The sequence below is a fragment of the Chamaea fasciata genome, unplaced genomic scaffold (genome assembly GCF_029207755.1).
Source record: "Chamaea fasciata isolate MVZ Bird 193981 ecotype frontalis unplaced genomic scaffold, bChaFas1.0.hap1 SCAF_21, whole genome shotgun sequence".
Classification (NCBI taxonomy): Eukaryota; Metazoa; Chordata; class Aves; order Passeriformes; family Sylviidae; genus Chamaea; species Chamaea fasciata.
This window is the reverse complement of record NW_027094106.1, coordinates 2982903-3007279: the sequence shown is the minus strand read 5'-3', so window position 1 is coordinate 3007279 and position 24377 is coordinate 2982903. Positions and strand designations below refer to the sequence as shown.

The window sequence follows — 24377 nt, the reverse complement described above, 5'->3', positions numbered from 1 at the left end:
TCCTGCTCTGCCAGCTTGCGCACAACACTTTTGGTGTTCACTTTAGAGACACTTGGTCCCTGGCTGGTGCAGCTGTAGGAAAATTTGTGAATCACAAACCTCTGCCACAGTGTTTTTACAAGCGTGCCATGGCAGGAACTGTTTAGAGACATGAATAGCTACTCAGTAGCCATGAATGACTTTAATGTTCCCTGTTAACCAGTAAGGTCTTTGAAGCATCTCACCACACAAATTTGCTGCATTTTCCAAGTGGCAACTTCTTCTGTGCTTGAAGAAGATTTGCCTCGAGGGTCCCCATGACATATTACTAGTGCTTGCAATTTTGGATAGCATGTTAAATTGAGGGGTTTTATTTGTAAACTTTGAAAAAATGAATATTTACTGCCACTGTAACCCTCTGGCACAAAAGTTAAATTATTTTAAATGCTTTCCTATTCTTTTAGAAGAGTTACAGTACATAAGCCAGTTAGGTGAAAACCTCATTCAATCTGCTGTTGGAGCCCAGCTGGTTAACTTGTAGAAGTAGAAAAGCAAAGTGATACTAAATACTTTTAAGCAAAGAATTTAGATCAAAATATTTTCTTCCAGAAGGCTTGTTCTTGAATTCAAATCTAGAAGGAATACTAAGATTAATTATTCAGGTGTTTTATATATATAACACTTGGTTCAAGAATCTGACAGTAAAACTCCACGGAGGCTATGCATTACACTGAACATCTTTCCTAGAAGGAAGTTCCTGAATTTCCAGGCTCTGAACTGATGGAGCAGTTGTTATGGTCCATGGTAATACATTACAGTAGTTACTACTCCATCTGCTAAAAACATATAGGTTACTTCTAGTCTGAACATTGATTTACAGCATACAACCACCATCTTTGATAGATTTAGAAGTCTTAAAAAACAATTTTTTCAGTTAGTCATCTTGTAATCACTCTGGATAAACACTATTCCACATAAAGTGTGACTTAACTCTATGACTTCAGTTAACTTTATCCATCCTCATAGCTCACGTGAGGCAGGAGGTGGTGATAGAGAGCGTGTTGGGAGGAGAGGGTTAAAACTGGAAGGTTTGGTGAGGAGGAGAGAACAGTTTCATCAAAGTGACTTTGCAGCTGGGAATGCTAGAATGTTGCTCATCCTCTGCTTTGTCAAAGACATGCAACATTGTTCTGCTACATTGTTCTTATGAGGCAGGTAGCTAGCATCCCCTACCCTCCACCCCCTTCTCTTCTAGAATGAACTAAGCCAAATAGAGCCTGAGCCCCCATCTGTCTTCCATAAGGTGTTATTAATGCGAGGTAGTGAAATAAATCTACTCTTTGCATTTTGGCTGTGGTTTGAGGGTTATCCTTGGTTACTTGTATGTGTTGATTCACACAGAGGGGTACAGAACAGTAGGAAGAATCCTGACCTGGAGAAATACCAGATTTCAACTCTTCTGAGGACCCATGTCATAGCAATAGTGGTCTTACCTGCAGAAAGCAACTGGCACATATAATGTACAACTGAATAGTGGCAAGGAACCACAAGAACCATGATATCTTGATTCACTCAGGTAATTTGTTTAGGGTACTCTGGCCAGTGTTTGCAGGTGGGTACTTGTTTTGCTCAAGTCCACAGCCTTCAGTGATGGTACAAGAATGGCCAAAGCATATCCTGCAGGCCCCTTTTCCAGCTTCTGAGCTTTATTCCCCACATGGATTTCTTGCTATTCACTACAACAGGAGGAAGCTGCATGCTTGCATTTCTTTACAAATAAGATTTACTTAAGGATGCAGTGTTTGGTGGTTACTCCCGTCCAACTCTAAAACACAATGAACATTTTGAAAATATATCAGCAGTTTTGGGAGTCTACACACCGTAAATAAAATGTTACTTATGAAAATGGTAGTTTGATTTAACATCTCTTGGTTTTAATTGCAGTGCTTTTGATTGGGGTCAAATTTTGAAATGTAGTGTTATATGTATTTGTGTTGCCTAATTATCCTATCAAAAAAACCCCCCAACCAAACGAACAAAAAGCAAACAAAAAAACCCCAACAACAACAACAACAAAACAAAACCCCAAACAAAATTAAATGTAGCAGAATTATAATTTTAGCAGCTTAAAATTTACAATAATTTTGCTAATAGTAAATAATACATTGGTTCCAATAATAGCAGTAGTGCATAAACAAATATAGACCATGGGGTATGGAGCAGAACTTGGAATCCTGCCTCACATACCAACAAGATGACCCAAATTAACCCTTTTTGTACTGTGTGTCACCACCCATTTCCTCCTATTTTTGATTCGTTAAATCTACATCACTGCCCTCATCACCACCTTTACTGTGCATGCTCCACCACCCTTTTTAGGGGGTCTCACCACCATTGAGGGTCGCCAGAGCAAGGCTTCTCATCTTCCTCGTGTGTCCTTTTAGTAACCCTTTCTAATTACACATGCGTATTAAGCTTGTATTGTATAAGTGAATACCATGTTTGAACATTAAGGCAATAAATCTCATATAATTAACAATTTTCCTGGAGTTCCCCCAGTTCTGTCTCCCAGATAAATTTAGCTAGTCTTATCTTAGTTCCTTCCTGTTTTCTACTCTTTATTGAACATCTGCGGGGGGGGGGGGGGAGAACCCCCTTCCCTCTCCTCCTTGGCATTGCATTTTTAACCACTATTTTATTATTTTAAAAATATTGATTACTGTTTCCATTTTGCCAGCACGAATCACACCTATTTACCACACATTTGACTCTTTTTAGCCAGGAAAAAGATCTCGGAGATAGCATCCATTACCCTTAACGTCTTTGAAAATGAAATAAAAGACTGTTTTGCTATGAAGGCCCTGATTAACCCTAAGCAATGCTTTCTGCTGGTGGAGGCTGTTGCTGCCATGGTTGTGTAATAAATGCATATTTTAAAGTCGGCTTTTCACGAGATGTGTGCTATATGATTAATAACGGTGTGGTAAGGATATAAGTTTTTATTTCTGCTATTAATAAAGAAAATTAGGCAGAGTGGTAGTAGTCGATGGAGTATGCTTAAACTGTCTGTTTGGTGGGGATAACGTCCAGTGAACATGTAAAGAAGACCCTGCTACTGATATCAGCATCTACCATCTGAAGAAAGTATGGACCAAGGCCCAAACTGGAGGTGATAAGAAGACACAAGCCAAGAAACACACATGCTCTAAAAAGGCGGACCCAAGAAGGGACCATGCAAAACAGCTCCTGGAATATGGAAACTAGTTTATGGAAAAATATGAATATTTGACAGATTGATACAATAGAAAGGGCATTTAAAGAATGTCGCTGATATAGCAGGGTGCGGACTTGGCTAAACACCAAGTCACCCGGCCGGGCGGACTTTGCTTTTCTTTTCCTATCTCCTAATTGTCTCATTTTCCATTAAACCTATTTTTTAAAAAATTTACATACAAAGTGAACCCTCGTTTTTCACAGTCGGCTCTGGAGAGCAGTTCTGGGTGTCCAGCGTGGCCGATCTGTGCGAACAGCGCGTCCCGGCGCGGCCCGGGCCGTCCCCCGGCGGAAGGCGCGGTGCCCGTGCCCCGCCGGCGCCTGGCGCGGTGCCCGGCGGGAGCTCCGCTCCGAGACTGCGTCTCCCAGCGGCCCCTGCGAGCGCCCAGCGCCGCCGCGGCTGCGCGAGCCAACCATCCCCCGCCCGGCGCGGCGCGGCGCTGGGGTCGGCCCGACCGCGCGCACGAGGAGCGGGGCCGTTCCACGCCGCTCAGAGCCCGCGGAGAAGCCGCCGCCGCCCCGGCGTCTCCCCCGTAGCCGTGCGACGTCTTCAGCCGGAGGGACCGGGCTGCCAGCCCTCGGAGCGGGTGAGGGAGAGGGCGGGCCCGGGACCGGCGGGGTGGGGCGAGGGACGGACGGTGTCGCGGTGCCGGCGGCCGCGGAGCCGTGAGGGGCCGAGGGGGTTCGGCGGTCGGGGCCGCTCCCTCCGGGGGGTGCGCTCGCCTCGCCCGGCTCCGCCGCCGGCACAGGGGGGCGCTGCCGCCGCGCCGCCGCCGCCTCCCATTGGCTGGCGGGGCGGCGCGCGCATGCCGGGCCGGGCGCGTGGCGGCGGCCGTCGGGCGTTGAGGGGAAGGGGCGGAGCGGGGTGTGGAAAATGGCTGTGGGGGAGCCGGGCCGGCCCGGGGGCAGCGCCTGCGGGCGGGGGACAGGCCTCGGTCCGGCTCGGTCCTGTGTACCGCAGCACACGGCCGTGAGGTGTGGAGTCCTCAACCGCACCCATGGCGGGCACTGGCTGTACCCTTCTACTCAGGCTCCGTTCCGCTGGGTAGAAATTGTGGATTTATATAAAGCTTTGGGTTGGAAAGGACTTAAAAAATCACGTAGTTCTGACACCTTCCACTAGACCGGGTCGTTACGAGCACTGCCCAGCTTGATGAGGAGCACTTCCAGGAATGGGGCAGCCATGGCTTGTCCGGGCAACCTGTGCCAGTGCCTTACCACTGATGCCCAAAAGATAAGCTGGAAATATATCCCCAGCATGTATTTATTTATTTATTGCAGTGCTGGTGGTGGGGAGGATATCTCCACCTAACTCACCCTGCCTTGTCAAGTGCTGTGGTATATTTATACAGCAAGTATTGCTTAGTGTTACTATGTCACTATTACATCATATATGCGCCGGATCTAGTTTACATGCTGTGATCTCATGGTTATTAAATACTTCTTTTGCACTGCACTTGGGCCTCAATTCGGGGGTCACCAGTGTTCTTTGATGAAGGCTTCCAAGGTCTTCTTCACATCTGAACTTTTCAACTTACTCCTCGGAGCATACGCAGTTATGGTGTTCATGGGTCTGTCTGGTCCTAACTGTTCCAAATCCTTTATTTTGTGACTGAGTGGGCTTTGCATTTGCCAATTTCTCATTAGTACTATACTTATATATCTCTAAAGCTATCCACCTGGTGAGGTTTTTATTTTCTTTTTTGTCTATTCAGCATTAAGGAACTAGTTAACCATATACAAGCCATTAGATTGTGTAGAAAGTTATTTGTATCAGGTTATGTAGGTATAAAAAGCTGTAATTCAGGTTATATTGTTATCAGGTTATGTAGATATATAAAAAGTCACTATTTAGGTTATATTGATATCAGGTTATGTAGATATATCAGGTTATATTGGTATCTTATAACTCAAGCTATTTATATAGGCATCACCACTTCAAAATATGCAGTCTAACTCTGCCCTCTGTCAGTGTGAAGCCCTTCCCCCTAGTCCTGTCTCTCCAGGCCTTGTTCAAAGTCCCTGTCCAGCTCTTTTGTAGGCTATCTTCAGGTTCTGGAAGGCCATAATTAGGTCATCTTGGGGCTTCTTTTCTTCAGGCTGAACAATCCTAATTCTCTCAGCCCTTCCTGGTAGGAGTGTTGTTCTGTCCCTCTAATCATCTTAATGGCCCTGTGTGTAATGTTAGAGCCACCAGAAAAGAACAACTCCAGCTGAAAACAAAGAATTGCTGCAGAAGCCTGTCCAGCCTGGTGTTAGAGAGAGGTTGGCCTATAATTGTACATCTGTATGGACCTATCACCTTATTAGCCTCTCTTGGCTTCACAACTATGTTTTTAAATACAAAATATTTTGGGTATCACCTGTTGTGTTGCCAGTTCTTTGTTTGCAGGCTTCTGTTACTAAAAGTTTGGTATGTAAGGGGCCTGAGAGAAACATCTGCATGGTGACTATTTCGTGAATGCGGCTGCCCCCTGTAAGCTAATCATGTAGCTAGCTGAGGTGTTGGTGTACAAGTCTTTCAGTCAGCATCTCACAATAATGAACAACTTTTAGACTCCTTTTTAAAATATACCTCATTTTTTTCTGCTTGTTTAATTCTGCATTTAAGATAACAAAATCCAATAAGGCATTTTAAAGGAAAGAAAACAGTAAACTAAAGAGACTTATAATTCTGCTATGTGAATAAGATGGCGTAAAAGTTTGTCTCCTAAACAAACTGGGAACTGGGGACCCTAGGGACAAGTGAGGTACCACTACTGGTAACCTTTTTTCTTATCCATCAGGACGTGAGAACCTTTTCATAGAAATTTGATGGAAACTTGTGTTCCTCTGAAAAGATTGTGTATTTGTAATTTTCTGACACATTCCCAAACTCTGGCTTGGCCGGTTGACTTTTATTTCTGGTCTCTGGACTTTGTATTCTGGGTGAAGAGTGCCTCATAATAGGATTAACCAATGTTCTTCCTTTAATGCAAGGAAGAACACATATAATTCATTCCATGGAGATCAGTGTTCTGATTCATTTGGTTAAATGTAATAATAAAAACAGGGGATAATGCTGCAGAGGGAATGAAGTGACCAAATGGAGGGGACGTGTTGGGGGATTGAAGAGAGGGGATCTCCATGGTTTGCATCACTGAGCCAATTTTATGGAATACACTGCTGGTTTCGAGCATGAGTTAAAAGTAACTACTTGTTTCAACAGTTACAATTGAATCAATGTTTCTTAGTAACCTTGCTTACTATGGGCTAGCACAGACTTGCACAGGCCTGTGCTGTCTTGCATACCAAGCACACCCTTCTCTCTTCCTCCTTCAGGGTCCTGCCTCAACTTGCCAGGGCTTGTGGTCCTCTAGCACATCTGCTTCTGTAATGAGTTCAGCAGGACTTTGAGTCCTGCTTCCTGGCTGTATTCCCACAGGGACTGACGGCTGCTGAGGAGTGGTGGGATGGTTGGTCTCTCAGTCAGTGCCCTGCTGTGTGCTGTGGTAGGCAGCAGTGTGCCAGTGGGGACACAGGGCACTTGGCTGTGTGAAGGCACTGTGCAAAGATGGCCGCTTTGGATACCAGCTGTAAATTGACCAGATGGGTTTTTTCCCCCGAAGGTGATGGAACGTGAGTGGGTGCTTAGTGTTGGATTAGCTCCTTGTGAGAGCCCCAGAAGAATTAAAAGGTTTTGGTTGTCCTTAAACCTATGTTAGTCTTATGTTTGCTGTTTGTGACCATTGCATTATAGAAATACAAAAGACCATCTTGCACTAGCGAGGACAGCAATTTCTCTCTCTGAAAAATTGTGTCAACACCAATGCTGTTATAATTAAAGAAATACCAATAGAGTTTAGATGATTTAACTTCTCAAATATTCTGTGTGTTGATGGATACACAGAACTAAAGTAATTATTAGTGAACCTGGTCATCGTGATGACTAAATAAATAAAATTACACTGGTAAAGACAGGAATTATCAGATGCTCAGGTGTGCTGTGATTAATTTTTCATTTTGTTTACATGATTCCAGTGTAGTTTATGAATGCCTAGATGCTGCAGTAGGACACTTCAAATAGCAGCCCCCTGTTCCATGGTTGTTTTGCTTTTGGTTTTTGTGTGTCAGACAAAGCAATTCTAGAGATGGTATCTGTTATGTCTGGGTTTCTCAAGGTTGGCGTGTCTGCCTTGTGTGAGTTCAGGAGTGATGGAAAGTTTTTGCTCTGTCTTGTCCCAAGTATTGCAAATGGTTTTGTTCTGAAAAGCAGAAGCCATCAAGAAGGAGTGACATACATATTTGTATGCATGTTTGTTTGGAGTGACATGGCCTGGTCTGGCATGAGAGACTGGAATTTTAAAGGTTAATGATTCAAACCACTGGCCATCTGCCAAAGCAGCAGGTGCTTTGCTGAGGCCTGGTTTTCACTTCCTAACCAAGGGGAAGGAGACTTTTTGGGGCTGTGGTGATTAAACCTCTGATCTGTATAAGAAAAGCTCAGGTGCAGAGGGAGTGCACATCTACCACAGGAGAATTACTACAGCAAATCGACCGTGTTTAGGGACAGGCTGGATATTAATCCAGATGGGGGAGAAGGCTGATAAGAGCCATCAGAGACCCTCAGAGTGCCCCAGGATCATTTCTGAGGCCTTCTAGAATATAATTGTGCGTGACCAACAGTGTTGCAGCAGACACTATAAATCTCCTCCTTTCTGGGGAGGCGTTTGGGTGTTCCCATGTGAACTGAACTTACACTAACCCACTGATCTCATGTTTCATGGGCTTCCCCCACCCCTGAAGTATCAGGACTGCAACCATCACTTTGACCAACGGATATCTAAATTGTAACAATCGAGTCTTGTTACTGAATCCGTGGCTGGTGATACATTTACTCTCCACTGTCTACCCTTATCCTTTCTTCCCCTTTCTTTCTTTTCCTTTTATGTTTTCCTAAATGACATCTTTGTATTTCTGTATTGTTACATTACTGTAGATAATAACCAAAATAGCTATATACCTCTTTTCCACTGCAACCAGAGAATTTTAAAATAAACATGCCATATTGTTGGAGGTTAGGGGTTTTCCTTTTGTTTTCTTTCACTTTTGGAGTATTCTCCCATTTTGTTGTGTAGAAACCAGAACGACCGGTACTTAGGAGAGACAAAAGAAGTTGCCAAGCACAGGGGAGGAGGGCACCTGGCTGCACCCTTACCTGGGGGTTTCTGTCTTTCAGAGATACTGGGGGAATTGGGCTGGGAAAAAGGGGCTGGGGCAACTGCTGGCTCTTGTTCTCTCGGCATTGACAGAGGAGACAGGCTGCGATGGCTGTGGGGAGAGTTCTCCACCACTGCGGGTTCTGTCTTCTCCCATTCCTCTACCCTGAGTGCAGCTCTGCTCGTAAAGGGGCCATTGCCTGGGACCTCGTTAACACCCCACCTCGCCAAACAAAGGACTTTCACCATCTGCTCCGGTGCCTCAGGGGAAACCTGAGCTGCTTCTCCCTCCAAGGAGCCTCTCCCGGCCCTGTCTGGGAGCTGGGCTGCTGCTGCCCAGTCCCCACTGTGCCTCTGCTACTGCTGCAGGGATTTTTGCTGCACTGTAGCCTGCACTCCCTGCCTGCCAACATGCCCTGCAATTCTAGATACAGCTGCCGAGTGTCTGCTGCCTCTTGCCTGCTACCCTGGATATGAGCTTGTTCCTGCCGTTCCGGCCGCTGCTCCCAGGGTTCCTGCTGGGGCACTGGGATCAGCTACCCCAGGAGGTTTGTAAAGAAGCCCTTTTTCCATCCCTTCTGCTGGGATTCTCTGCTATTGTTAATCTGAGAGAGCTGAACAAGCCACAGCGCCCCCTGCAGCCGCGGGGGAACCACCGCACCCGCCCTGCCCGCCGGGAGCCGCCAGCGCCCCTGCCGGCCCTGCCCGGAACTGCACCCCGGGGGACGGGGCCCTTCTCTCTGCAGCCCGGAGAAGCCGCGCTGCGGCTCTGCTGCTGCTGCTGCTGCTGCTGCTGCTGTTTGTTTGCCTTGATATACACACTGGTAAGGAACTGGGATTCCTTTTCCCTTATCTTTGCCTGAAAGCCCCTTCATTTCAAAGTTATAATTCGGAGGGAAGGGCGTCATACTCTCCATTCCAAGGGAGGTTCCCGCTTTCCTTGGCAGACACCTGTCTTTATAACTAAGACACATATACATATATAATTATATGTGTATACTTTTATATATTTATATATACATACTGATCTTTCACTGTTTCACTCTAAATTGCCTCAGGGGCTCTATTAGCATAAATCTCATTTACCCTGCCTTCAGAGGTGGGTTGTAACATTTGGTCTTTAGTTTTCTCCTTCTAAAAGGAAAATTCAGGCATTTTTTTTAGCGCTGTATTGTGGTGGTCTTCACCTTAGGCAGTATGCTGGTTGTAACTGAGATAGATAGTTTTCTTAGTAGCTGGTATAGTACCCTGTTTCGGATTTCTGCTGGAAACACTGTTGATAACTCAGGGATGTTTTCATTACCTCTGAGCAGTGTTTGTACAGAGCCAAGGCCTTTTCTGTTTTTCTCCTCACCAGTGAGAAGGCTGGGGATGCACAACAAGTTGCGGAGGACACAGCTGGGACAGCTGACCCCAGGGCCATCCCAGACAGTATGGTGTCATGCTCAGCATACAGAGCAGGGGGAAGAAAGAAAGTGTAGGTCTGAGGGATTTTTAGTCTGCTGGCAGCTGCTAACGTTTTCCCAAGGAAAAGTTTCTCAAGAAACCTTTTTCTCAAAACAATCTTAGTAAACAACTGTCCTTTCTCAAAAAAATCTTTGTCCAGCTGGTGTTTGCTGTTTCTCTAATTTAACCAATAGCATTAGAGAGGTGTTGTTTGTATTCACCGATCACGTTAAGTCTGTATCGGAACACCTTATAAAAGGTAGTAAGAATTTAAACAATAAAGCCTTTTTTCTATGCTCTTTGCCTTCTGAAAGTATTTGGAGACTTTCGTGTCCTACAGCGACAGGGAAGGATGGACATTCAGAGTGATGGCATTTGTTTTTCCAAGTCACTGTTAGATGGCATGGAACCATGCTGTCCTGGTGTCTTGGTTCAAGACAATTTTAAGAGGTAGACGCTCTAAATGAGTTACCTCCACTTAGTTTGAACGAATCCCTTTTACCAATAAGGAGAAAATGACTATGAGCAGAGATGAGTGGAAAAAAACAAGTGTACTAACAAGCAAGAAGCAAAAAAATAACAGTAAGTAATCATTAGCTACAAAATTGCTAAATATCACTAACTCCTGGGGAACAAAGAGACACCCAAAGTGGCGAAATACTCTTTCCAAGATAGCGCCTGCCACGGGGAACCATGTGTAGGGAGACAAAGGGAAAATGATATCTGACCCTCCTCCAAGAAGGTGGCCTTCACAGGTGACTTTGTGATCGGGCAGGCAAAGGCAAAGGATGGTGGCCAACCCTCCAGGGAAGGTGAGAGCTTATAGAGGAGTTCTAGTGATAGGTAAGAATTGCTGGGGTGTGTGAGATCAGTGTGTCTTGCTGCTCGCTGAACCTGCTGGACTCTGCCAGTGTTGGTTCTGCTGCCTCAGGTCCCTGCTCCGATGGTACGGGGAGAGCTGACTCCACTCTGAAAAGCATTGCCTGACCTTGGATCAGTTTAGGTTCATGCTGCTGACTGGTATTGCAAAATCCACTTGGAAATTGTTTCTGATTGCTCAGTGCTGTTTATCTGAGTTGCTACTGTTGCAACCCTAAGAAAACTCAAGGGAAACAACCCCATTAATAAGCAGAGCTTCCAACTTGAGCAAATGATATCAGGCAAGAGTGAGCTATTTACCAGAGCCAGAAACCATGGACACGATACTTCAAGGCTCAAGTGGCAATAGCAATCTTCATTGTTCACAGTGAACATTTATATGGTTTTCAAAAATCACACATTCGATTCCAATTGGCTAGCAACTTGTTACCACCCAGTTCACTGCCTGACAGCTGCCTGTGTACGTGCTCACCAAAGATTGGCTGGCACCCGTTCCTTGCAGTTAAGTCTTTCTGCTTTTCAGTGCCTTCTTCCCTAAAGATGTTGACTTCCTTTGTTTCATGGGTACAGGCTGATCCAGTCAGGGTCAGGGTTACTTGTGTCTGTGAGGCCCTCAGGCCAGCTGTTAGCCATCACTGTTCCCACTTTTTTTTTATTACAAAGGCAGTTTCTGTTATCCTCTGTAGGGTCCTTTGCAGACTGGATAACAAACATAATGAGTGAAATAATTATGATAATACAAAAATGATAAGCCCATTTTGACTGAGGTTCTTCACCCAGCTTGATGAACCTAACCCTTCCAGTAATCTATCGTAGAAAATCTTTCATACAACATATGCCATCAGATTTTTCGCAACCATGTCCTTGAAATAACAAAACCAAATCAACAGCAGCATCATTTTGCAAGGTAGCATGTTGTACACTACATCTATAGCCAAAGTGCTCAAAATTAAGAAAGTTTCATTTATCTTTTTTGCTACAAAAGAAGCCAATGTATTTAATTCAGAAACTATCAGTGGTGTAATTTTGCTTTCCTGTTTCAATTTGGTTTCACTTATCATGTCCTGGTGTATAAAAAATACACATCCTTCTGCTGATAATGTCCCTAAAATGTCTAACTCTTGGGGTTTAAGTGAAGCAACAGGTAAATTGTCATCCCAAAGATCCCAAAGTTCCGTAGAGTGGGTTGTGGTATTACAACTGTTCTGGGAAGAGTGTTGCATTTTGATAACATTTTGTATTACTTGTATACTTTGTGTGACATTCAAGGGTACTCCCACTAAGGAAATACAAAAAGGTTGTTCTGGTTATGCCATAGACGCACAAAATCATGTCTGATTCAATGCATGGAGCAACGATTCCCAAACATTGTTACTGTTCCACAGTGTCGGCTGTCGGGGCATCAGGGAGGCATTGCTGGTTGTGATCCAGAGCAGAAGATAGAGCAGGTGCACAGACAGGGAAGGTACCCATCAAATGCTGGCATCTGTAGAAATACAAGCATACCCGCACCCCCAAGTCACAAGGTCTTATAGACTTTCCTGCTTGTTGGTAATGAGGTCCCATACCAATACTTTAGGCTTGGGCAATTGGATGTCATTAGAGAATTGCAATGACAAAATATGACTTAACAGGGTTTTGGGAGTCTGACAATATCGCAAGGTGCTTCAGCGTAAATATAGCTTTGGCCACCCTACTCTGCAGGGTTTCACCACACATTCCCCTTTTTGTTTTTTGAGGATGCACTTCCAGGTTCCACGGGCATGCTCAACAATGGCAAAAAGATCCATTCTAAAATGTATAGTGGGTCAGACCACTGAGTGTCCCACTGACCAATGATACCGTAGGGTATAAATCAGTAATAACAGTACACACTGTAATACAAACTTCAGGACAAATCTGATGAACTTGTCAGTATGTTATGGCCCACTCTACTGTTTCAAGTGCGGTTTTTGCTTCCAGAGTTAATTTCCTCAGAGAAGTTAACTCAAGGTCACCTTTAAGAATATTGAACAAGGGTGATAGTTGTGGGGTGCTTTACCCTAAATAGGGCCGTACCCAGTCGATGATACCCAAAAGTTTTTGTGCATCATTCAATGTTTGAACCTTAGTTGGAAATTGTATTGTTTGTGGCCTTATTGTTTGATCTTGTATTTTAACTTCAAGGTACTTCCATGGGAATTGCTGCTGGTCCTTTTCTGGTGAAATTTGCCACCCAAACTCTTGCAGTGCTCGCATCAATCTTGACTGAATCTGCTAAAAGCCCTCCTTGGTTGGGGTTGCTATCAAAATGTCATCCATTTAATGATAACATTATACTCCTGGGAATTGTTCTCTCACTATTGAGGGTGCCTGTGCAACATACCATTGACAAATTGTTGGAGTGCTTTTCATACCCTGTGGCAGCACTTTCCATTGATATTGTTTGATGGGTGCTGCATGATTGATAGAGGGCACTGTAAATGCAAACTTTGGGATATCATCAGTATGTAAAGGAATAGTGATAAAACAATCTTTCAAGTCGACAATCAAAATATCCCAGGTAGCAGGTATCATAGTTGGGGATGGCATCCCCAACTATGTGAGAACCCATACTTTCCATAACTGCATTAATTTTTCTTAAGTCATGGAGTAACTCCATTTACCTGATTTCTTTTTAATCATAAACACAGGAGTGTTCCATGGACTTGATGGCTCAATATGTCCTTGATTTAATTGTTCCTAAACTGCCATATTAAGGGTATTTGGTTTTTCTTTTTCATGGGGCCACTGATCAACCCACACAGGTCGTTCAGTAAGCCACTTTAAGGCTAACGTAGGATGCTTTATGCCCTTCAGCACAGTGATCCCCATTAAAAATATGTTCCCACCTGAACTCCCCATGCTGACAAGATATCCCTTCTCCATAGGCTGAGTGGCACAGCATCCATAGGGATGGATCGTGGCCATCTGTCCATCTGGATTTTTAACTAACACAGTGTACTACTTAGGTAACTTTGTGTGGTACCTCTGAGACCAGCAACAACAGATCCTACAGCTGTGGCAGGCCATGATTGAGGCCATGTGTTAGCAGATATGATAGTAACGAATGCTTCAGTATCTATCATCCCACTAACCTTGATGTGAAATGGATTTGCCTGAGGCATTGTGAGAGTACAAACCATGTTTGGTCTTCAATCAGATACGACCTGAGTCCAGTATATTTGAGGTTCTCCTGTCGATCCAGAACCTCGGTCTCCTTGCAGCTTTGAATCTGTTTTAGGGACACAAGACATAATAGGTGTAAGTTGAGCAATGCGACTTTTAGCTGGGATGGTCACAGGAGGATTAGGTGTTGATACCATGGCACATGTCTATCCCATGTAATCCACATCTATAACACCAGGGTGAACAAAAATACCTTGCAACGTTGCACTTGATCTTCCTAATAATAGTGCACTCAATCCTTTCCCAATAGGCCCTTCCAAGTAAGGGGAACTTATGCATGTCTAATGAGTCTATAGTTATTGTGTCAGCGGTGGAAACATCCATGCCAGCTGATCCTCTTGTTCTCCGTGTGAGCTGGTCACACAGGCTTGCACTGGGGTGTCTTGGTTTGGGAAGACAGGTATCTGCCAGGTAATAAAAAAAAAAAAAAAAACAACTGCAGTTTCCTTTGGAATGGAGAGTGTAAACCCCCCCCCTCCACCCTTTTGTTCTTTTTCAATTATAAATTTACAATCAGAGGCTCTTAGGCAAAGATTTGGGAAACAGGAATAACAGTTCTTTACTAGTATGTATTACAAAGCAAACAAACACAAAAAACCTCACCAAACAACTACAGCATTAATAACAAACGAAAACAGTACCAAGAACCTTGAGGGCTTTGTTTCACAAAACCCAGGGCAGTTTGGTTTTGGCGTTTCTGCAGGATCCTCAGAGCACCAAGCTGAAACAGTGGAAAAGTCCCAGGCTGGTAGCTGGGATGGCAGGGTGTCCCGGCAGGCAGGGGCAGGATGTCCCGGCAGCGCAGGGGGTGCAGGGTCACGCTGTAGCAAGAGGAGCAGCGCCGAAGAACCCGAAGGCGAGGCATAGCCAGCCCCGCTCCCGCGGGTGGCAGAGAAAAACGCAGGATTCAGGCTGAACTGGTGATAGTAGATTTCCCAGGACTGGATTCTTTTGGCCACAGTGAAACTCTTCCAGCCAGCAACAGCCATTTTCTCTCTCCCCATATGCCGGAAAAAGAAGAGCCCGCAGCTGCCTCAAGCTCTGTCTTTTACCTACATTATCTCCCCCTTCCACCTTTGTCCACCTCTTTGTTTCGGTTAAGTACTCTCAAGTATCCAACACTTGGTCTCCTTGGTAACTTATGGGGAAAAAATTCTTTAGAGAAAGAAGGAACAAACCTAACCCCCAACATGGGGGAAGGTGCTTGTGTCTGTGCGTGCTTCCCCTTCGGGCTCTTGTTCCCATTTCCCTGCTCATTGAGAGACTGCCCATTAATGTGGAATTTGGACTTGCATTGCTTGGCAAAGTGACCTGGTTTTCTACATTGATTACAGTTTCCTGCTCTAGGCATAGTTCTTTGGTTTTGGCGTGTCCCCAGTGAGTTGGACTTGCAAGGACAATTTACTTTCATGTGGCCTTGTTGCCCGCATCTGTAACGATGGCACAACAACCTCACAGCAGCTGCGAAGGAATTAGCTAACAAAGCCATGTTATATGACTCAGCTCCAACTTGAGAACATGCATTCAATCGTTTCATGATTCAATCAATCTCATGAATCAATCATTTCGTCTAAGGATGGATTTTCTCTTCATAATAGGCCCATAGCTATGCTGCAGCCTTCCTTTACATTATCCCTTGCCAATTGCAGTATCAGCGGATTTTTTGCATTAGTGTTTCACTATTTGCTTTTCCATTGCATCTTGTAATCATTCTATAAATTGAGCGTAAGGCTCTTTGGGGCCCTGCTTAATTGTTGCATGTCTGAGTTGGTGTTGCTGTGTTTGGAACTTTCAGCAGGGCCTGCCTTTCTAAATCTCTTGCCTGTGTTAATATCAAGGAATTTGGTTGTGCTTGCAACTGTGGGTTATCTGTGGGAGGCAATCCCAGAAGTTGAGGAACTCCTACCCCAAAGTGTGGATCTTGCTGCGGCACCTCTAAATTATGCAGCAAGCTCTTCTGCATATTGCTGCCAGGTGGATTAAAACATCATGTATTGAATCGGGGTACAGAGCAGCTGGTCTATTTGCTTGATATCAAAGGCTGTCATTTCATTGGCAGCTAGAAACTGTAATATGTTTGCAATGGCCAGAGTCCCCAGTCCATGTTTGATGGCTAGTTGGCATAACTCAGAGAGGACTTGCCATTCAAAGGGGACATGTATATTGGTGCGTTCCTGTTTAGCAGCACCAGAAATGCTCCAATTGTCCCACTTGCAGGCTCTTGGCCACCCATTTGTTCAGTGCCTTTGAAATCCCCACTCATAACTTCCATTAATTGAATATGTTTTCAAAAGGTAACAGGATCGTATGCTGAGATAGTAACTGATTGTCTTGGTTTAGATAGACAGGTATCTGCCAGTTGGAGTCTCCCTTAAAATGTAAGCCCCTCCCCCCCTTTTCGAAATTATCATAAATTTGCAATTAAAAGGCTGTCAGGCAAAGATTTTGGGAATAGGTATAGCAGTTCTTTACTAGGGATATAAAAAATACAAATGTAGTACAGAAGAATAAGCAAGGAAACAAACAAACAAGAAATCCTAGAAAACCCTGACAGAGTCAGAAATACAACCTGACGCCCTGTTGGTCAGGCTGTTGGGAGCAGTCCAGAGTAAGCCCTCCTGGAGTGACAGATGTGGTGTTGTGGAGTAGAGACAGTCCTGTAGAAAAAAGGGTCCAGTAATGGTGAGATGGGTCAGGTCTTCTCCAGGGATCCAGTGGAAAAACTGGATGACTGGTGACACTTGTGGCTCCTTTTTATCTAAGTGAAGATGGTTTGGCTCCTTCTCCCTGGGTAGAGCATCTTACAATAGGATGATGTAATGTGTCGTGTCATTGGTGAGCTTTAATGGTTTATTAACATAAGATATCCCCATGAGGGTAGTGGAAGAGTGAACGGAGATAAGAAACACTGCTCCACTGAGCAGAGATAAGAAACAATGCTCCACCCAGTTTTTAATAGTTGGCTTGTTATCAGAGAAGGCAGTTACCCTCTCCCTTCTGGAATTACAACAGATAAAGAAAAATCTCCCCAAACGGGTTTCAATAGATGGAATAGAATAAGCTTTTTTTTTTTTTTTTTTTTTTTTTTTGGTTACGAAACCCAAGACACTGCAGCTTTGGATAAAATAGCAGGAAACATGAAAGACTAGAAGAGCAAGCACTTTCTCCTGTTAATTTGCCTTTTTGGTTGCTAGTTTTTAGAGGGCTGTGTTCTATAGGATTTTGAATTTATTATTTCTTTGCTTGCATAAGTGGGGCTTTCATTTTTTTGCAACGTTGTATGTATCTAAAAAAGGTTTTTTCATTTCATTTCATTTTACAGGAGGAAAATGGCTCAAACTATTGCACCAGCAACATCCATCCATGATGAGGAATCCTTGGAAACCAGAGTGGTGGTTAATTTTCTCATGTCAGGACTTGAGTCAGTGGTATGTAGAGATGTTAAGTTTCTGCATCATAAATCTGTCTTGGTATTTGCAGGATTATATCAGTATAATGCTTCCCACTGGGCAGCAGGGAAGGTGGATTGTTGTATCTGTATCATATTGTGCTATCAGTAGTCTTGTTTCTTGTTGTGATGTGGTTGTTTTAAAAATTATTTTGCCAAATAAATGGGAAATATTTATTGATTGGTTAGGTACAACGTGGTTGAAAGGCAAGAGTGTGTTCTGTTTTTTGTCTATACAAGTCTATATAGTTTTGCTAATGAATCTACAATGCTTTTAAGATTTCTCATGAATAGTATTCCAGAGGTGTAAATTTTGCCTTGCTACTGGCTGATATTATGTTGCTCACAGTACCTTCTGAAGAGTGGATGCTGGCAGCAGTACAGTAATTGCTTTACATTATATCACATACATTTTTATTAACTGTATCTTAACTACGGTAACAAAAGCTTTTTCTTTTTCTTTTTCTTTTTATAGTGTAAAGAACTTGCCAAGTCCAAGGCAGAAATTGCCTGTATTGGTATATATGCAAGAAATATTTTTGTAGTTGGAACTGAGAGAGGAAAAGCCTTTGTCAACTCCAGGGAGGATATTAAGATGGATTTTACAGAATACTGTAAGTTTCGTGTTTTATTTTTGTATGTCACAAACTGGATAATGTATATTGCATAATATTGGTAACTTTGGGAGCAAAATTCTGTCTATCATGGCTGTGTGCTATAATTATATTGGCTATGGCAAATCTAGCTGTTTGGAAACATTAAATGAGCAGTAACAGTGGTCTTTTTTGGAGTGTTATTTCTACAATGGTTGGAAATACTCGTTTTTCCCCTTGTACCTTGTTCCTTCAGTTCAGTATTGTAGTGGTTTTAGTTTGCTCAATTTGAGTTTCCTGCCCAACGCACCAAATAACGTGGTGGGTTAAGTGCCCTCTAGAATTACTTTCTCATTTTCTATTGTGAGATAAGAATTAATAGGAGAGCAAAGCAGGCTCAAAACTTTATTAACAGAACTAAAAGAAAAAAAAATCAGAATCAAACTGCCTCTCCTCCCCCCACAACCTTCTTTTTTTTTTCCCACTGACGATGTACAAAGACAAAATCTTAGGACTTGGATAAGTTGACCACCTCTAAAACAGACTTTCATCAGTTCTCTTAGGGAGAGGAGTCTCTATTGCCATGTTATGGAGACTTCACAAGAAAATTGTTCTCTCATGGCTTCAATTCTCACAGACAGCAGCCACCCAGAAATCTGCATTTGTGAAGTCCCTCCCACCTCATGCAGCCTTCCCACAGCTGCGTTCATGGGCCATGTCAAACTCATGGTGTACTATTTAAGGATGAGCTGTTCAAAGCAAAGGTTCTCTTCATCTGTCTCTGAGATCATCTTCATCTCTAGGAACAAAGGTCTTCTTTCCCTGGAGGCAGAGGGTCTTTCATCACTCTCATCTCTCTCTCTGTTCAAGCTTCTCATGAGGTCACAGCTACTTCAACATCTGCTTGCTTCAGCACGAATGCCTTTGCTCATGTCTGCAATTTGAACACTCCATCTCCCCATACTGTTTCCATGGATTAAAGGGATATTTTAGTGTATCAAGTCCATCACCATGGCCTTGCAAACGAATTTCAGCCTAAGACTACGGCATCTCTTTGTTCTCCTGCCATCTGGTTACCTGTTCACAGGCTGGAAGAAGAAGAGAGGTTTCCCAGGGTTTGTTTGATTTTTAACATGTGTGTTCACAGAGGCGTGTTCAGCTTCTTAGTGGTTTAACAAGGTGTCAGTATTCAAAACTAGCCACTGATTGGTTTTGTCAGGCACCGAGGAAACTGTTAGCAGCTTCTCTTAGAAAAATCACTTCCATGAGTGGCTTCTTCCCTGCTGACTAAATGTCAATCAATGCCAAACCAGCACAAGTATGAAAGTGAGCCATAGGCAGTGGTAGTTGAGATTTTAGTAGATGTTTTGTAAGAATCCAGGAAGGACACCGTTCTTTGTATCTTTAACTAGTGAGAGTTGAGTCCTTCTTGTTACTTTAGGACTGATAAGTGCTTCTAAGAGATTCTTACCTTGCTGTTAGAATTAAACCTTTAAAATTTCATCTGTTAAGTCAGTCTCTGGTACACATTGTGCTGACAAGATTGAGAATTGCCTCTCCACTTGTGGATATCTTCATATTTCTTTAAATATGGAAGCAAATCTAGTTACTAAACATGTGTCTGGTTATGTCTGACTCTGCAGGCCAGCATGTCTTCAGTCTTTATTTCCATGTTTTTCACAGCTCCTTTGTATAATTTGAGTAGTGTATGAAGAGTTTTCAGAATTTGTAGGGCTCAGGCTTCAAACCTGCTGCTTTTTAAAAATTATTTAGTATAATTTAGTGGGCTAAACTGATGAAATGTATATATGAGGTTTAGGAAGGAAGTTGCATGTACACTTTCTAGCAGTATTAAAATGATAAAAATAATAGTGGTCCAGTGAAAGCAGCACTGGAGTTTAGTTTCCTGTGGCTTTCATTCCTGGTGACTTTCACCCGCGTGGGTTCCCTAATGCCTTGCTTCAGGACAAAGAGGAGCCCTGCCCATAGCTCACTTACCTTGTTACCTTGTGATAATGACAACAACAATGCTTTTTTAAATTTTAGTATGATCGTGTAGTAAGTGTTGAAAAAGCAGTCAACAGGCATTAATTATTTAAAACCGAGTCAGATAATGTATTCTTCTGTATCAGCGATTGATGGAGAGAAGGGAAGACTGATTCGTGATCAGAATTCGATTTTACTCAGGTTTTCCAAGAATTTAAATATCATTTCAGGAAGGTTAACAATTTCTACTACAATAATTAGGTTAAAAGATCATACAAGCAACTCATGCATTTTACTACGTCTTTGTCTAGGGGGTTGATTGAATCTCTCCTCTTTTCGTTAGCAGGTTTAATCCCATCTTCCTGTAATCTCAAAGGTGTGTTTGTTCCTGCCATGGCATCCTGGTTATCAAACTTGCTATGCTAATTACATCTGTTTTACCCTCTGTCTTGTGTATTCCCACACTTCTGAGCTCTGCTTAATGAAGATGGCTGTGAGCCCTATTTTACAGTGGACTGTTTCAGTCAGTGTAGAACTGCATGTGCTTGTATCCAGAACATGAGACTTGGATAACCTGCAGTGTCAGATATTCTAGGCCTGGGTAAATTTGTACTGTATGTAGAAAGAGCATGTTCTTTGAGCGCCTGCTCATATTGAGCATATGGACAAGTGTAGATACTTCTGCACTGTAAACAATCAAGATCATATTCATCTTGCTCTAACAGTACCTTTTCATTTTAGTTTCTGCCCCCTGCTAAAGTGTATTGTGTGTTCAGTTCCTCTTGCATGGCCTTGGCAAGATGAAGTGTGCCTCTGGATTGTCATCTCTGGATTGCTGTGAAGTTGTGGGTTATCAGCTGTCCTGAACAGGTGACTTACTCCTGGAAAAATGCTGTTCCCTTCATGTGTTCATCATCTTGGCAGTTTCCCTTGGGCTCTGTGGAATTCATTCTCATTTGAATGTGTGCTGGAGATAATTTATATGACAACCAAAGAAACACCAAAACCCAGAGGAAGCCTTATTTTCCCCAGGTTGTATTTCCTTGTCAGAAGGGAACTTTCAGAAGAGCTTCCTGACTCAGAAGCACCTTTTTTGTCACCTGTTCTGAACCAAAAGATCTTTACCCAGCACCATGTGTTCCATCCCATCTGCCAAAGAGACAATTCTTCTCCAAGAATCCCAGTTGCCTCTGCTAGCATTTCCACTGGTACTGGCTGCTACACCATTAATATGCGGATTGCGGGGAGGCTTAATCCTGCTAGGTCTGCAGCTTCTGGCAAGTCTCCCAGTCATGCTGCTTTTTCATTTGGTGGCGCCAGGGCTTCATGCTCACTTGCCTGAGATGGGGTCATCTTGCACCTGTAGGTGATTCGTCTTGGCTAGGTCCTTTGTTTTTGGTGCCTTCATTTTTCTTCTGATGGCCTTGGGTTTCCACACTGATCTTAACAATGCAGCTGGTATGGGCCAGAGTTTGAGTTGAAGTCCTGCTAGAGACTTTGAGCCAGGGCCTTTCACTCTTCTTACCTGTACCTCCGTGTCCACCCAGCCACAGGTTGTGAGAACTTCTTGTGGTTTCAGGAATGCTGAAAATCTGAGAGTTTTTAATGACACAGCCATTCCTCCTGCTCGGAAGGAATGAATGGAATGCAGTTCTCCACAGCCTTTATGGGAAAGATTGCCCAGTTTTGGCTCCTCAGTATGTTTCTTTGATTTACTGTTTCCTCTTGGATGTACTCCATCATCTGCAGGCAAGTAAAGAAGTAGTCTGTGGCCAGCAGACTTCTGTGTTTTTTATGCTCTTGAAGCTACAGAATAATTGGGAAGATAAAGGAATCATTAAGTCATAGACATAAATAGTAAATCAAAGAAAAACAATAAAAGCCAGGCAGAGGATTAACGCTGACAAAACACTAGTGGACTTGCATGTACGATGTCATTGATCTGCTACTATTTTAAATGCAGATGGGGACTGTATCTGTGATGATTGCTTTAGCTTTGGTCTTACACTTTACAGAATGCTAGCAGGAGAAAAGGAAGTCATTGAATAGTTGCATTTTAAAGGTGTGACTGTCAGGACACTTTCCTATTGTCCAATCAGAGCTGTTTTACACCTCTGTAACTCTTGACCTCTTTCATACCCATTTTCCTTGCAGCTGTTTGGGAGTGGCCCTTCTAAAGCAGTATCTGCTAAATATTTATTCTGAGTATCTGCCGGAACAGGCTCTTCCCAGTCACTGTTAATGGGAACTTACTCAGCTGTGGCTCTGTTTTGTTCCTGAGTTTTTTCACCTCCCTTTTTAGGCTTCTCCCAGTGTCCAGACCCGCAGAGATAGATGGCTGCTCCTGGCCGCTCTGACTGTGGCTTTTCACCATTGCCCAGACATACTGTGCTGGAAGATATGATGTATTTATTCCTGCCATGTCTGTCACTTGGGTCACCTGGCATCTCTTCTTGTGGAAGGGATCATATGGTTGTTCTTTAGTCCTTTAAACGTTACCTGAGTGAGTTTTCATCCTACCTGTTTAATGATGTGTTAATGCTAACCTACCTGTCTCTGCTGCGGGTTAATTAGAGAACAGTTTCCTAATATTTTTTGTAGGGAGAGGTGTGGGAAAGCTATGTAAGGATATCTTTGTTTGTTTAATAAAATAACCCTCAATGATCTCAAAGGTCTTTTCCAAACTAGTTAATTCTGTGATTCTATGAAAAAACATGAAGCTTCACATGTTCCTGCTGGAAAGCGGGGACACTTTTCTACATTGTGTCTGCCACCAACACTTTGGGATAGTGTTTTCTCGGTCTTATTTACATAGTACTCTTTATTGGAAACAGTAGTTCATAGTTCAAATCTGTTTCTGCTCCACCCCTAGCTTTTGGGGGAGTTCGGTTGCAGTTTTAACTGCTTGATAAATTAGCTGAACTGTGTTAACCTGAACATTTTTGGATTAAGTTTCAGTCACCTTCTATTTTGTATTTGCAGAAATTCTGCTGTGAGTTAAATCAACTACACTTAAAGACTTGACCAGTTTATTCCTAATAAATCATGTGCTTAGGAATTAGTTTAAAAACAATATTCCTAGCACTTACCAAACAGTTGCAAGTAATAAAAATAAAATCTAAAGAAATCATCTTACTATAGGAGCTGGGTGGTTTTTGACATTGTTGTCTCCATTTCAGCTCACTCAAATGGTTCAGCTTGCAATCCCCTTTTGCCTAACTTTTGCAATGCAAATAATTGTCTTGGTTTGGGAAGAAAGGTATTTGCCAGGTAATAAAAAAACCCCAAAAACTGCAGTTTTCTTTGGAATGGAGAGTGTAAGCTCTTTTCTTTGCTTCTTTTTTTTTTTTTTTTTTTTTTCAATTATAAATTAAAATCAGAGGTTCTTAGGCAAAGATTTGGGAAATAGGAATAGCAGTTTTTTACTAGTATGTATTACAAAGCAAACAAACACAAAAAAACCTCACCAAACAACTACAGCATTAATAACAAACGAAAACAGTACCAAGAACCTTGAGGGCTTTGTTTCACAAAACCCAGGGCAGTTTGGTTTCGGTGTCCCTGCAGGATCCTCAGAGCACCAAGCTGAAACAGTGGAAAAGTCCCGGGCTGGTAGCTGGATGGCAGGGTGTCCCGGCAGGCAGGGGCAGGATGTCCCGGCAGCGCAGGGGGTGCAGGGTCACGCTGTAGCAAGAGGAGCAGCGCCGAAGAAGCCGAAGGCGAGGCAGGGCCTGGACCAGCTCCCGCGGGTGGCAGAGAAAACTTTGGATTTAGGTTGAACTGGTGATAGTAGATTTCCCAGGGACTGGATCCCTTTGGCCACAGTGAAACTCTTCTAGTTAGCAACAGCTGTTTTTTTTTTTTTTCTTGAACGCCGGAAAAAGAAGAGCCCCCAGCTGCCTCAAGCTCTGTCTTTTACCTGCATTATTTCTTTCTTTTAACTTTGTCTGCTTCTTTGTTTCGGTTAAGTACTCTCAAGTATCCAACACTTGGTCTCCTTGGTAACTTATGGGGAAAAAATTCTTTAGAGAAAGAAGGAACAAACCTAACCCCCAACAATAATGTAGTTTTTGTGCTGCATATTTTTCACATATTATATGTTTATTATCTGAATTCTGCATTAATAGATTAGATCTTCGTGAAAGACATAGAAAGAATTTTCCTATCTTTTAGCTGTACCTTGTGACCTGCTATACTCCCTTTTCTACCACTTATTTTTCCCCAGCTTCCTGGATTGATAAAAGGGTTTTACCTAAAGTGGATGGTGGCCAGGCCAGCTAGCCATGCATTTTTATAGTCTCCTTTGCAAGCCCTTTCTCATGGTATTAGGGTTGAATTAATCTGCTTTTCTGAAGTTTTACATTATGG

At 43.2% G+C, this 24377-nt stretch overlaps 1 protein-coding gene across 1 annotated transcript in view; it reads left to right on the top strand.

Annotated features, from left to right (window-relative positions):
* Positions 1-3670: 3670 nt before the first annotated feature.
* Positions 3671-24377, top strand: part of GTF2I (general transcription factor IIi) — a 79839-nt gene continuing 59132 nt past the window's right edge. The window contains exons 1-3 of the mRNA XM_066202129.1: positions 3671-3839; positions 17305-17410; positions 17906-18044. Of these exons, the coding sequence (XP_066058226.1) occupies positions 17312-17410; positions 17906-18044 (238 nt within the window). The 5' untranslated portion in view covers positions 3671-3839; positions 17305-17311. The remainder of the gene's footprint in view (positions 3840-17304; positions 17411-17905; positions 18045-24377) is intronic.